The sequence below is a fragment of the Triturus cristatus genome, chromosome 2_2 (assembly GCF_964204655.1).
Source record: "Triturus cristatus chromosome 2_2, aTriCri1.1, whole genome shotgun sequence".
NCBI classification, from domain to species: Eukaryota; Metazoa; Chordata; class Amphibia; order Caudata; family Salamandridae; genus Triturus; species Triturus cristatus.
Window position 1 is genome coordinate 567,950,747 of NC_140582.1, and position 12,996 is coordinate 567,963,742.

The 12,996-nt window shown below is 45.0% G+C and overlaps 1 protein-coding gene across 1 annotated transcript in view; it reads right to left on the reverse strand.

The window, feature by feature from the left end:
- Positions 1-12,996, reverse strand: part of PDGFC (platelet derived growth factor C) — a 761,010-nt gene that overhangs the window by 275,145 nt on the left and 472,869 nt on the right. Inside the window, exon 3 of the mRNA XM_085641717.1 lies at positions 4,383-4,563. Coding sequence (XP_085497843.1) covers positions 4,383-4,563 — 181 coding nt within the window. The remainder of the gene's footprint in view (positions 1-4,382; positions 4,564-12,996) is intronic.

Genomic DNA, 12,996 nt, shown 5'->3' on the forward strand with positions numbered 1-12,996 from the left:
TTCAATCATTGGATATGGCTTATGCACATACAAAGAACCTAATGTAAAATAGGGAGAGCCGAAAAGAATTTCATAGATTTTGTAGAAAGTAGACGAGTTAATGCGAGAATTAGTACTAGTGCAAAATCGAAACTAACTCCTTGGATATTACCGCAAGAAGAAAATAACATTATAGAGGGAATGGCTGCATCAGCTTTAGACTGGCAACATAAGGGAAAACTTTGCATATATAGAAAAAGATCAAATATTAATAGAAGATTTGTAGTTCTTACTGAATATGAAACTAGTTTTGATGTCTATGAAAACTGGGGAAAATACTAATAAGGAGTTGAACCTATCTTTTCCTGGAGTCTATTATATTTGTGGAAAGGATGCTAATTACAAGTTACCGATAGGATGGTATGGTAGTTGTCACCTGGGAATTGCCTTTACGAAAATGTATCATCTGAAAGAAATTGAAGGAGAATTATTAGGGGAGAACAAAGAGTAGTGTGAGTGCAAGTGAAATAGTGGGAGATATTTTAGGGGTTTGATACCTTCTGTAGGAGTAGCACTAAACTCTCAGGAAATTAGAAAGCTGTCTATTATAGTTGTTAAATTATACACCAGTGCAACTGGAGGATTTTCTGTTGTAGATGTAGAAATTATTTCAATAAAATAAATGGTGATACAGAATCGACTTGCCATTAACATCCTTCTTGTGAAGAAGGGCATCGTCTGTTGGTTGTTAAAGGTTAAACATTGTTGAGCCTGCATATCAGACAAGAGCAAAGACTTACAAGCCTTCATTAAAAACATTACTGACTTAAACAAGGACTTAAAAAGACTTAAAAGCAGACGTGGTCTAGGAAGTGATAGGTAAAGGGTTTTCAACTGTTAGTAATTGGTTAGGTAACTTAGGAAATGGATTAGTGATTTCTATCTTAAGACCATTAGTGGCAATCTCTTTGTGCATAATGCTAATAATATTGGCTATCAAATTCTGTAGGCTTAAAAAGGACAAAGGAGGAGTGAAAAGAACGAGATCTGATCTTGAACTGGAAGATGAACAATGAAAATACTATGATGAAATGAAAATTATAGAGGAGTCTGGAAGAAAAAGGGCAAAGAAGACAAAACAGTGATTTGTGATGATTTGATGTGATAGTTTTTGATGGCTTAATTTGCCATCAGAAGGGGGCTTGTTACAGCGTAACTACTGATTAATCTTTACACGACATACAAATCAGATTCTACGCTGAAATCCTAGTGTGCACTTTACACACGCTGACAAGCACAGCACAGTAAATGAGAAAAAAGTTGAAGCACCTGCACTGTAAAAGTGTGAACGACTAGCTATAAACATTAGGATTAATCAACTACTACATTTGAGATGTTTAGCAACTGTTTACCTTATAATATTAACAAGCATGTCATGAAAACTAATGAGAAGCTTAGCATTTCTTCTGATTTCTTTGTAGAGTGTCATGGCAAACTCAGTATTTGTGCAAATTTATTTTGCAAATATTTATGTGTGAAACATTTAGTATGAATACCTAACATTATAAACAACATTTATTAATGAAGACAGTTTAGTTTGAATGATTTTTGGAAATAGTTCACATGTTGCTACTTTTTGAAAATTGTATGAGACTACCATATTTAGTCTTGACCCGTTCTATATAATTATTACTGACAATATTAACATTTTTTTCCATGAAATATTTCGATATACTAGATTCTGTTTGAATCTGAATTATGAGTTTATTTATTAAAAGAAATAATGATTTTAAATGCATTGAAATTCTTTTACTTAGGCTGCACTATTTCATGGCTTGGTAAAACAAACAATTTAGTTATGGATGAATTCTAAGGGCCTTATTACGAGTACGGTGAGCCACAGGATTGCCGTATTCGTGGTGGCGGTCCAGTCACTGCCACCACTTCGAGTCTGCCTGTAGTATTCAGAGTGTGGTGGTCGGACTGCCACAAGACTGCCGCATCCACCAGGGATCCGCGTTCCAGCAGAGGTCGCGCAGTGGAAAGGGCAGCAATATGGTGGCAGTGCTGCTGCAGCACCGCCATGCATATTACGAGTTGCCTGTCCACCACCCCTTTCATGGCAGTGGCACCAGGAAGACATTCAATTTGAAGAAAGGCCGTGAGTGGTGGGGAGGAATTCCAATTTTAAGGGAACAGGGACATCTTAAGGATTTGGGGGGCCCTGGGCAACACGTATTTTGGGGCCCCTCTTCGGAACAGCTTTGAATTTATGATCCATTTCAGCTCTTTTATGCCCTCTGTGGCTAGGTCACTGAGAGTGCACAGGCACTCTCGTCCAAATTCTAAATGTTTTTTCATATAATATTCAGGAATATTGAGGTGTGTTTTCAATATTGTAAAACAGCAGCAGCTTACTAATGCTACGACAAAAAAACTCCGTGACCCCCTCCCATTTTAGGTTCCGTTTTGATCTAAACAAAGTTTTTTATAAATGTTGCAGGAAACATAAACACAACATTTCTCTGCAACATTTCTGTAATAGACATTCACACATCACGCACATTTAAAACAAATTAAAGGCAAACAGCTGTTAAAACAATCTGTTTAAGAATTATTTAAGGTAATCAAGGAAAGATTATCTTCAGAACAGAGCTGGCGCTATCAGGGGGCCCCATGAAAGGTTGGGGTCCTGGGCCAGAGCCCACTTTACCCATGCCTTAAAATGTCCCTGCAAGGGAATGCTCTTAACTGCTCAAGCTCTAAATAAATGCAAGTCATCACTGGCACTTTCTTTCTCCCAACGCCATTTCAAGGCCTAAGAAAGCAAAATAGCTGTTGTTTAAAGAAACGTGTAACTTTTGTGACAGTAACATAAAGTACTAAAGTGGCCTGCATTCATAATATACGCACAGCCATGGAACACATTGTTCAGCTCTGAGAAACCGCACAGCCGTGAGTGTGAAAACATATCTGAGCAGCTCACTGAAATTTGGCAATGAATTTCCTGAGTTCAGTCACTTTCATTAGTTTAATGCATCCCCAGGGAACTGGCTTACGGTTCCGGGCAGGATTTCCCAATGCCTTCTGGGGAGACCCGTCCATTTTAGCAAACAGGAACTTGGTGGTTTGCGATTGCAGAATTCTTATTTGAGCAGAAAGGGCATCTGTATGCAGTGAATTAGTAAAGCCAGCTTTATTAACGTTCCACATGAATGAACTGACGCGTCAGCACCGTCCCCACGCTCACGACCGGTCAAGTCAACCACCTCAGGAACACTTGGTAAGTTATGATGCAGAGAGGCAACCCCTGCCCCCAGAAGCGTGTTTATCTTTCATTACCTTTTATTTTCGTTCAAGGAAACTGTAACTGAAACCAGGATATCACATTACCTGCAGGGAAGGCAGCGTTACCTTTTTTTTCTCCTGATAACCACATACCCAGAAAGCATTGTTTTACTCTCCGTACAAGTTATGTACATTCATTCTCTAATGTGCACGGAGTATGTATCCGTCTTAGAAACCCGCCCACAAAGCACTTGTTCCTCGCTTCCTTAAATAGAAAGGCATATTATTTAAAAGTTATTTATATATCCCTTTGACAAAGTTCAACTTTGTAAAACACTTTCAAGTTCCCTATAACGGGACATTCAATATGTGCACTATTTAAGAAGTATTTGCTATTTAAAAAAATATATATATGTAATCTCATTCAATACCAAGGGGCAGATTCCAAGCCCCTTGCGTCACTTTTGCATTTACAACGTGACGCATCTAGGGAGATGCGTCACGTTGTGAAGCCCTGCGCTACATTAAACCTGCATCAGGTTTAATGTATACAGGGTGGGCGTTCCATCGCAGGAAGCCCCAAGATTTCACTGAGTCACTTTTACGTCCATGCTGCGTCAAAACCCTGCGCCTGCTTGAAGCAGGCGTAAGGAGTGACGCTGCATGTTAGGCATAGGGCACCCCTGAATATTGCTGAAGTTGCGTCGTGCTTGCGACACGACTCGAGCAATGCGTGACTTTTCCGTCAACAGATGCATCAGAATTTCTGACTCATCTGTCAGTCCTTGCGCTATGGTGCACCGTATTGTAAATACGGCGCATCCATTGTGACGCAAGTGTTTTGCATGTTGACGCAGGGAAAGTGACGCATCTCTACAGATGCGTCACTTTCTTGTAAATCTGCCCCCAAATGTCTTTCGGTGGAGATGGTTGAGATTTATCATTGCAGCTTATTTTAGAATGCAACACAGCTGGAATATACGTTGCTGTCCAGAGGCCCTACATTTCATGCATGGAGTTCAAGTATTTTTTTTAATGCCTTCATTATATACAAGCACAATTTTTCCGATTGTTCTTTGCGTTCATAGCCTCCCACGTGACATTGCTTTACTTACTGGCATGAGGAGGCTGTAGTGAATTAGGAATCCGGGAGCGGAGGGGATGTACTCATCGGATACAAAGCGGATTCGGATCTGGTTCCCCTTGGATACCTGCTTCCCTGGCACAGCATGGGAGCCGCACCAGCGGCCCAGGATTGAGCCATCCGCTGGCTCCTGGACCTCAAGAAAGTCGTACCTGGCGGGAGTCGAAGGGAAACGGGTTTTAGAGAAATATGCATTCGTAGCACACATACAGAGATCATTGACTCAGTTTCCTCTTTCACTGTGTCCACAAATAAACATCATTTGTTTACACATAAAGGGTAATAATAACTTGTTTTCGATCAACATGATCATAAAAGTACAACCAAACATTAAATAATCACAAAAACCAACGACCATGCTTTGATGAACCAACAAGATTAACATGTCATATGGCCACCTCAAGTATTACCTCGTTTTGACTGTTTAGATAAGCTAAACATAAAAAGACTACAAGGTTAAAAACAAGAATTAAAAAATATATTTTTGCAAGCCACCAGATCCACAATTTAGTTGGAATGGGTCATATTTCCAGAAACAGTGCATATTTTAACCAAGGTGGCTAGATGACAATGATTTTGATGTTTCACAACAATAGTTTAATTAAAACAGAAAGTGCAAGTGCCTAGTGATCATTCTCTTGGGATTTAAATACAGAGTACAAATAGCTGAATACAATCCAAATTCAATTTGGGGAGCAAATAGTAATTAAAATATGAAGTTAAAAAGCAATTTCCTCCAACCTAGAAGCAACCTGGTAGCTTAAAGTATTTCTAGTACAGAAGCCGGAGCTCCCTAAAGCGCAACTTCCTTACAGTGTACAAAAGGTAATAAAATGCAATGGCAGAAGCAGTATAGGTCCAGCTAGAGTTGTCTGTGTTAAAAATTATTCCCTTAGGGGTGGGGCATCCGGTGACTTCCAATATTTGGCCACATCCCTCTTAGCGATTAATGTGCCTAGCCCCACTAAAGCAAAAAGTGTGAAGTATTTATGCAGCACACAAAGGGGGATATTCACAAGGACTTATCTCCGATTTATCTCCACCTTAACGCATCAAAAGTGGAGATAGACCTAACACCCCATTCACAAGCTGGTGCAAACAGCAGACATCACCAGTATTCCCGCGATAACTGCCCCAAAATTTATCACCACGGCGGACACCACCAACTAACCCTAATGAGATGCAGAGTAGGCATTCCCGCACAAAAACACCAGAAAAAACCCCAGCACCACTTTCACAACGAACTGCCAGATCTGCGAAGCAAACCAAAAACAGGCGATAAGCCGCGGTAGCCGCAGGTATTTAAAACCTGCCTCAAGCAGGTGTAAAGACGGACAATTACCTGCTGTAGGCAACTGGGCCCCGCACAGCCACACCGAAGAACAAACGACGCCATGGAGCTACTCATCATGCAGCTTGGAGCACCAACAGGGCCACAACACCCACTGCCACCACCCCCACCAGGACCCGGACCCCCACGCCCCATGACCACCACAGAGGCAGCGCAGAGTAAGACAGCAGATGTACCGAAAACGCACTACTCTCACAGACCTAACGCCCGAGGAAGTCATTGCCCATTACAGGCTCAAAAGGGCAACCATCCTCCGCATCATGACCCACATCGCCCACAGGCTGACGGTCTCAACACAGCGGAGAACCATCATCCGTCCGCAGACAAAGCTGCTGGCTGTGTTGCACCTGTTGGCCTCTGGTACCTTCCAAACAACAACTGCCAGAGTTGGAGGGGTCTCACAGCCAGCCCTATCAAAGTTCATCACACATGTCCTGGATGCCATCCTAAGCTTCATACCCCAGTACCTTCACTTCAGCTGGAGACAAAGCAAGGCTTCTACGCCATAGCCGGATTCCCGGCCGTGTTGGGGGCAATCAACTGCACACATGTCCCGCTTGTGCCCCCTGTGGATACTGCATACCACTACTGCAACATAAAGCATCAGCATTCCATTAATGTGCAGGCAATAGTGGACCACCGGGCACTCTTCACCAATGTCGTCGCCAACTACCCAAGCAGTGTGCATGATTCCTTCATCTTCCGACAGTCTGTCATCAATCAGCTCTTCCAGGATGGCACATATGGAATGGGACTGCTCGTTGGTAAGTGCCAAATCAACACATCACACACCCCAAAGCCACCTACACACAACTCACAATTATGGGAATGCACACATGACCAAACCACATACAACATGTCAAACTACACGACCACCTACCAGACATGACAACACCACTCCATGGTCATCCTGGGATACCTCTGCACCCAACACAGACATTTCATGGCAGCACAGCCACACAACAGCTGAACATGTGGAGAAGTGGAATGCAGCCATGTGCGAGGATGCAAGTGACCCGTGAGTGGGAATGTACACAACAAGAAGTGAGGCCTGGATGTGTAGGACAGATATGGGAATGCAAACAACTGATATGGCCATGCAGACCACAACTGCTGGTGACTGGAGAGTAGTGAGCAGTGGATGCAACCATGTCACCCCAGGTCATGGGACAGATAGCGGAAGTGTCACACGCTGCGTCCCCCCATGTGCGTGAACATAGTGGGTTGGCCCTGAGTACACCAGGGCTGCGCAGGGATGTGGTGACAAACCCCGTTGCGCAGGGTGGGGTCCTCTCCCGGGAAGGCCAATATCACTGACAGTGCAGCGCCGCCTGCCATGAGGCCGACGCCGTGAGCAGCGGGGCTTGCGACCCTGTGCGCCTGCTGCACCCCAGAATGCTGATGCACAGACCACGCCTGCCCGCCCCAGCACACCAGTGCCGCACTGCTCACCTGCCGACACTGTCGTGTGTCAACGAGGGCCCCACACATGCCGGTGCAAGCACCAAGCCCCAGTCTCGCAACCACTGCAGCCTCCGCAGACCATCACTGGCCCTCCGACACTGGTCCACATCCCTCTTTACTAATTTACATGTCCCACCGGCATCCTCTTCAGCCCAGTAGGTCCCATATGTGGAACAGTGTCCTGAGTCCTGAATGGCAGTGACCCCAAGTACGTGGCAGCGGCCATAGCACAAGACTCCCTTCGATCAGTGAGGCATAATTCCATATCGCAAACCTGCGACATGTGGTGCCACTAACCCTGTGCGCCATGAGTGACCGTCATCCTCCGGTGGAACATCGTTGGTGTCTGAGCCTGTGGCCTGGGGGTTGTCATCAGCAACGGACAAGTACAGACTTGGTGTCTGGCCTGGGTGTGTGGCATTCATATCCGCCATGTTGCCGGACACAGCTGGCGTGCAGCACCTGCAGCATGCCCTGGGGGTAGGCCTCCCATTCTCCCCCTTGACAATCCACGGAAGGCACCCATGACACATGTGAGGCCCTGCTCTGCCTTCATGACCCTACCCCGGTCTCCCGCAGGTCAGAGTCCTGTGGCGGTGGGCCCGTGTTGGCCGCTGTGCATCCAGGGCCACTAGCCCTGGCTACTCGCGTCATTCCCCCTTGTTCTACTGACATTGTATTTCTGAGTGCCTGATGACTGTTGGAGTTGTTGCCAGCACCAGCTACACCCCGAGGGCTGACTTACACTCACCCCACACACAGCCAGCACAGGCATCACTGCATTAGTGGGCCTGCAATCACATCCTGCTGAACCAAGTATTGACTCTTTTCTCCATGCACTGTCACAGGTGATCAAGGATATGCACTCTGCCCTTGGATGATGACACGCCTCCGAGACCCAAACACACCTGCCTAGAGGCAGTACAATGCAGCCTACATAAGCACCAGGGGCATCACTGAACGCACATTTGGCCTGTTGAAGTCACATTTCAGGTGCCTGGACGGCACAGGTGGAAAGCTCCTGTACAGCCCAGACATCATGTGCAAGATGATCACTGCATGTTGTGTGTTGCACACCATCTGTGTTCGCACCAATGCCCCATGGATCCCAGTTCCAGAGGTACTGGACAATGATGGTGATGATGGGGCAGGTGGCCCACATCCCACTGCAGCTGCAGCAGGTATGGCCCATAGGAACTCAATCATTGACACTTCTCATGAGCACGTCACATTGTGGCCATCCATGGCACTCATGGGACAATAGAAGATGTCCAATTGCACTGCATGTGTGATTAAACATATTTGCACGTTACAGGTTGTACTTGTACATTGTCATGTTACATTATCATGCGGTTTCAGATGTGATTTGCCATGTTGTGCACATTTGCGGAACCAGTTGTGTCCTTTGTTCAGTTGTGGAGGGGTTGCTGTTTGTACGGGGATGTTGTCAATGTTGAGGTGCACTTCTGCTTATGAGTGTATGCTGCACGGTGCGGGGGGCGAGTTGCTCCTGCGGCTCTGATTTGTCTGACACTTGTCTCTTTGATGCGATGTGTGCCTGTCGGTTCTGTTTTTCCACGGTGCTTGAATGTTGTGGTGTACATGTTGTCCTCTGCAGTCAGTCAGGGTGCATCCGTGGTACTCCGCTGTTGATGTATTTTTTTCTGTGGCATTTTCTGTATGCTGTTCTTGTGCTTTTTCCTGCATTATGCGTGAGTATTACTGCCCTCGCGCTGGTTGTCACTGTTTTCCTATCGCACTTTAGCCCGTTGCAGGTTTTTTGGCGTTGGTGTTTGGGTTTTTATCTCCATTGAGGTGGTTGTATCGCGGGCATTGGCCGCAGTTTTGACAAACTATCGCATGGCGCCGCCTTGTTGTGAATTCCACGTTGACACGGGGTTATTTTCCCACGATAGGCTGCGATGTTGAGAGTTGCGTTAAGCTACTCTTGTGGTAGTTATCACACGTTCTTATGAATGTACCCCAAACAGTAATAACGTTTAAACACAGCACAAGAAAAATACAAAACCAATTTTAAAAATAGAGAAGCTTTTAATGAATACAATGACACAAATACAAATTAAATTCAGGCAATAGGACTGGAGTTATGAATATTTATAAAGATTTTAGTAAAAATAATGCCCAAAAGAACAAAGCACCAATCACAGATATGTGGTCCCCAAGACCGTAACAAAGTCAAAAGTTAATGCGACCCGCGATAAAACGCATGTCAGATACACAAGATGGATTATGTTCAATTTTGGCTTACCTTCGTATTTAAAAGACAGTTTGAAGAAAAGTTCCTGAGACGGTGAAGTTCAGTGGGGCAAGGCAGCTAGCCGTGTCTGAGGAGGAAGTGTCATCGTTGGGGAGCCACTGGGTGGAGTTGTGGTGAAGATTTCTACCTACCTTTGGACCTTGTCACTTTTTTGGAAGTCAAAAATCTCTGTGGGATAAAGCTGCAGGCTTGGGGGGTTAGGACTCATTTCAGCAGACTGTAGCGAAGAGTTGATCTGAGGGTCTAATATTTATATCTGGTGCCAACCTTTGAAGTGGGGGATCTTCCACTTGGATTGTCCAAGAATGGTGTGCAGAAGGGCTGGGACAAGGATGGAGAGATGCTGTGGCATCCTAGGATGGCAGGGTATGCCCAGACATGGGTCCCTTGCTCACTTTGCCACTGGATTCAAGCTAGCCTGGCTGATGAGGGGTGTTACCCTGAAACCGGTCCCAGGATGCTTGTTTCTTGTGCAGGGAAGGCCTGGCTTGGCAGTTCGGGCTGCATTGTTCCCATGAAGAACAGGATTAAGACTAATTTGCATATGTCCGGGTCTGAACTGGGATGGCAAAGTGAGCTGAAGAGTGATGATGGATTCAACCCAGATCTGTGACTGGGGGTGAGTGTCTGAAAAGTTTCAGCACTCCGTCCTTGTGTTTTCTTTGTGCTTCCTAAGATTGACAAGGGCTCCCTGACATCTAGAACTTTCCACACACATCTATAAACCCCTCCACAAGAGAGAGACAGAGAACAAGACCCTGGACCTGGAAGGTGACAACAGCAGAATCATGGACAGCTGGAAAGAGAATCCACCTGATACCTTTGCCTACAGCTGACTCCCAGGACCAGATGGGTCTCTCCACAACCAATGACACTGGCCCTTGTATGCCCCCTGAGGACAAGTTGGGGGACGATCTAGACTACACTGCTTCCCTGGAACCCTGACAGACAGGTAGGATGCTCTGAGGAATGAGAGTGTGGGCAAGAGGGGGCTCTGCTGACTGAGACTGGAGGGACTATGCAAGAAGATCCCATCTGTAGGAGAGGAGCACCAGGAGCCGAGAGAGGAGGAAACTGACACATAGTGCCAATAAAAACTGCTCCCCATTACGTATGCCCCTTTCGAGGCTAGAAGGCTTACTAAAACTGCACCTAGTGGGCAGAGCTCACTACCAGAATTAGAATGACCTCAAAATGTTGAAATCGACCCATCGGAGCCCGAGTTATGCAGCTTAAAAGAATTTGACCTTTGACCATAATTTCTAAACATGCTCCAGAGGTGAGCCAGTGTCCAGGAATCGACGCATGAAGAATATTTTTTTTAAAAATGCTCTGTAAGGCGCTGTGCATTGGACCACATTCCCAGACTGATTCTCGGCCTGGGAACCCTTCCCCAGGGCTTGTGGTTGTTAATATTGTCCCCGTTGTCCCCATCCTCCAGAACTGAAGACCACAGAGGGAAGCTCGATGCTTCCTGCTGCAGAAGCAATAGAGAAGTGTTCCCGCATGTTGGAAGGAGCATTTGCGGGAGGCCGCTTCCTGGTGATCGTGAGGGGCCAGTGGGGTTGCAGGGCTTCACTTGTGGCTCCCTCTAAGGGGCTCCGCCAACATGGAATAATACATATGCATGTCCCTGATGAGGCTAGGATACCCATAACAGAACAAAATACAAAAAGAAGAACATTTGCTAAGCCACTTTGTCAAAGACCTGCTCATTAAATGTTCAAGCTCCCAGTGAGGAGGACCTTATAATGCCCCCCAAGGGCTGTTTTAGGGCCTTTGTCTTCCTTGTGGTTTTTAGAACTAGACAATGTAGTTCTAAATCTGTTCTTTTCTTCCCCTTTACAGGGCAAAAGATTAAAAAGTTGTTCAGGATTCATTTGGGCAAGCAACATCTATACATTTCACACAGGTACCTGCAGTTGATACTCAAGATTTTTCATTTGGGCTCTCATTAGAAATCCAAGATGAAGGCTGCCAAAGATGCCACAGTGGTCGGGCGGTCTAGTGTTCTGCCTGGAGAGAAGTGTTGGTTCTATCACGCCCGCGCTTTATGCGCAGCGCACTTTAACCGTCTTTCCATGAGGGAAGCAGCATTTTGTTCCCACGCATGTTGCTGACTGACTTCTCATCAGAGGAGTAGCGTCTTTCTTTCCTACACTTCTCTGCCTGCCAACCTCTGTGAATTCCCCACTTAGTGCCTGGTATTAAAGACTCGTTTTTTTCCAGGATATCCAGGTATTTTGAAGTATTGGATTGCAAGCTGGGTAAGTGACTAAATGTCAGTGACATTTTCAGTTTTATGAAGGAGGCCCTTGAAATTTAAGTAGTTTTAATTTTGAACTGAAACTTTAGTCTTTTGGCTCGCAGGCTGTATTTTGATGAGAGGATTTCTGAGGACTAGCACTGTAATTCCACCCATTGATGTACATTAGAGCTACATTTTTTCGGCCACAAATGTATACAGAAGTCAGCAAAGAGTAACTCCGCTTGTTCAGTCATCTCGCAATCGTTACAACTAATTATAGATATAAATGTATATATATATATTTATACTTACCTCCAGCAGTCTGGTTCCTGCATCTTTAAGGAAATACAAGAACATTAACGAAATCTAATTGAGGCATTAATTTGCAGAAGTATATCAAATAAAGAGAACTACAGCTGCCTTGTGGAAATTAAGAGCTATTTCATATTAGGGCATTCCTTGATATTATTATAATTATTACTAAAAGGAGAGCAGCAAATCCACTGCGAAATTCAGGTAATAGGAGTACACTTGAGAGAAAAATTGAGTATATATGGGGGAGGGTCAGTTGAATGTAGTAATCTTCTGTTTGTTGTTACAGGTGCTCGTGAAGACCTTTGCAATGCATCAGGGAGGAGTAGCACAGCAGTGGCATTCTGTCTTGTTATTCCATTCCCCTTTCCTCCCTCTACTGTGAATGGATTATATAATTATATTGCAGTGGGATCTGGGAGTTGGGACTTGTTCTTCTGCCCTTGTGGAAGCCAAGTTTTCAGGTGCATGATACTTATAGAACTAACAGATGGAAATGCCATTTACCAAAACGTCCACCCGGGCGTAATGGCTGAGGGTATAGATGTCAAGGCTTTAGCGACTGTAATGGAGGGGTTGCAGAAACAGCTGAGTGAGACAATGGAAAAGAATAAGACCCTTAGGGAGGAGATTAGGAAGTCTAGTCATGAAGCTCATTATCTTTGACAGAGATATGATGAATTGGTAGTAGGGTCTAACCCAATGTCTAAGGAGCAAAAACCTCAACAATTTACCCTGTCCCCTTCCGATGCAGAATTGACTGAACAAATAATTCTTGCAATTTCTCCCACTCTTCCTTTAGCAGGCCCCTGAGAGGTTTAATCGAGACCCCCACAAGGCTTGAATTTTTCTCACGTAATGTTCTTTGCATTTTTTATGTATGCCCATAATTTTTAAGGAAGACGAGTCTAAGGTGGTTTTCATATGGTCTT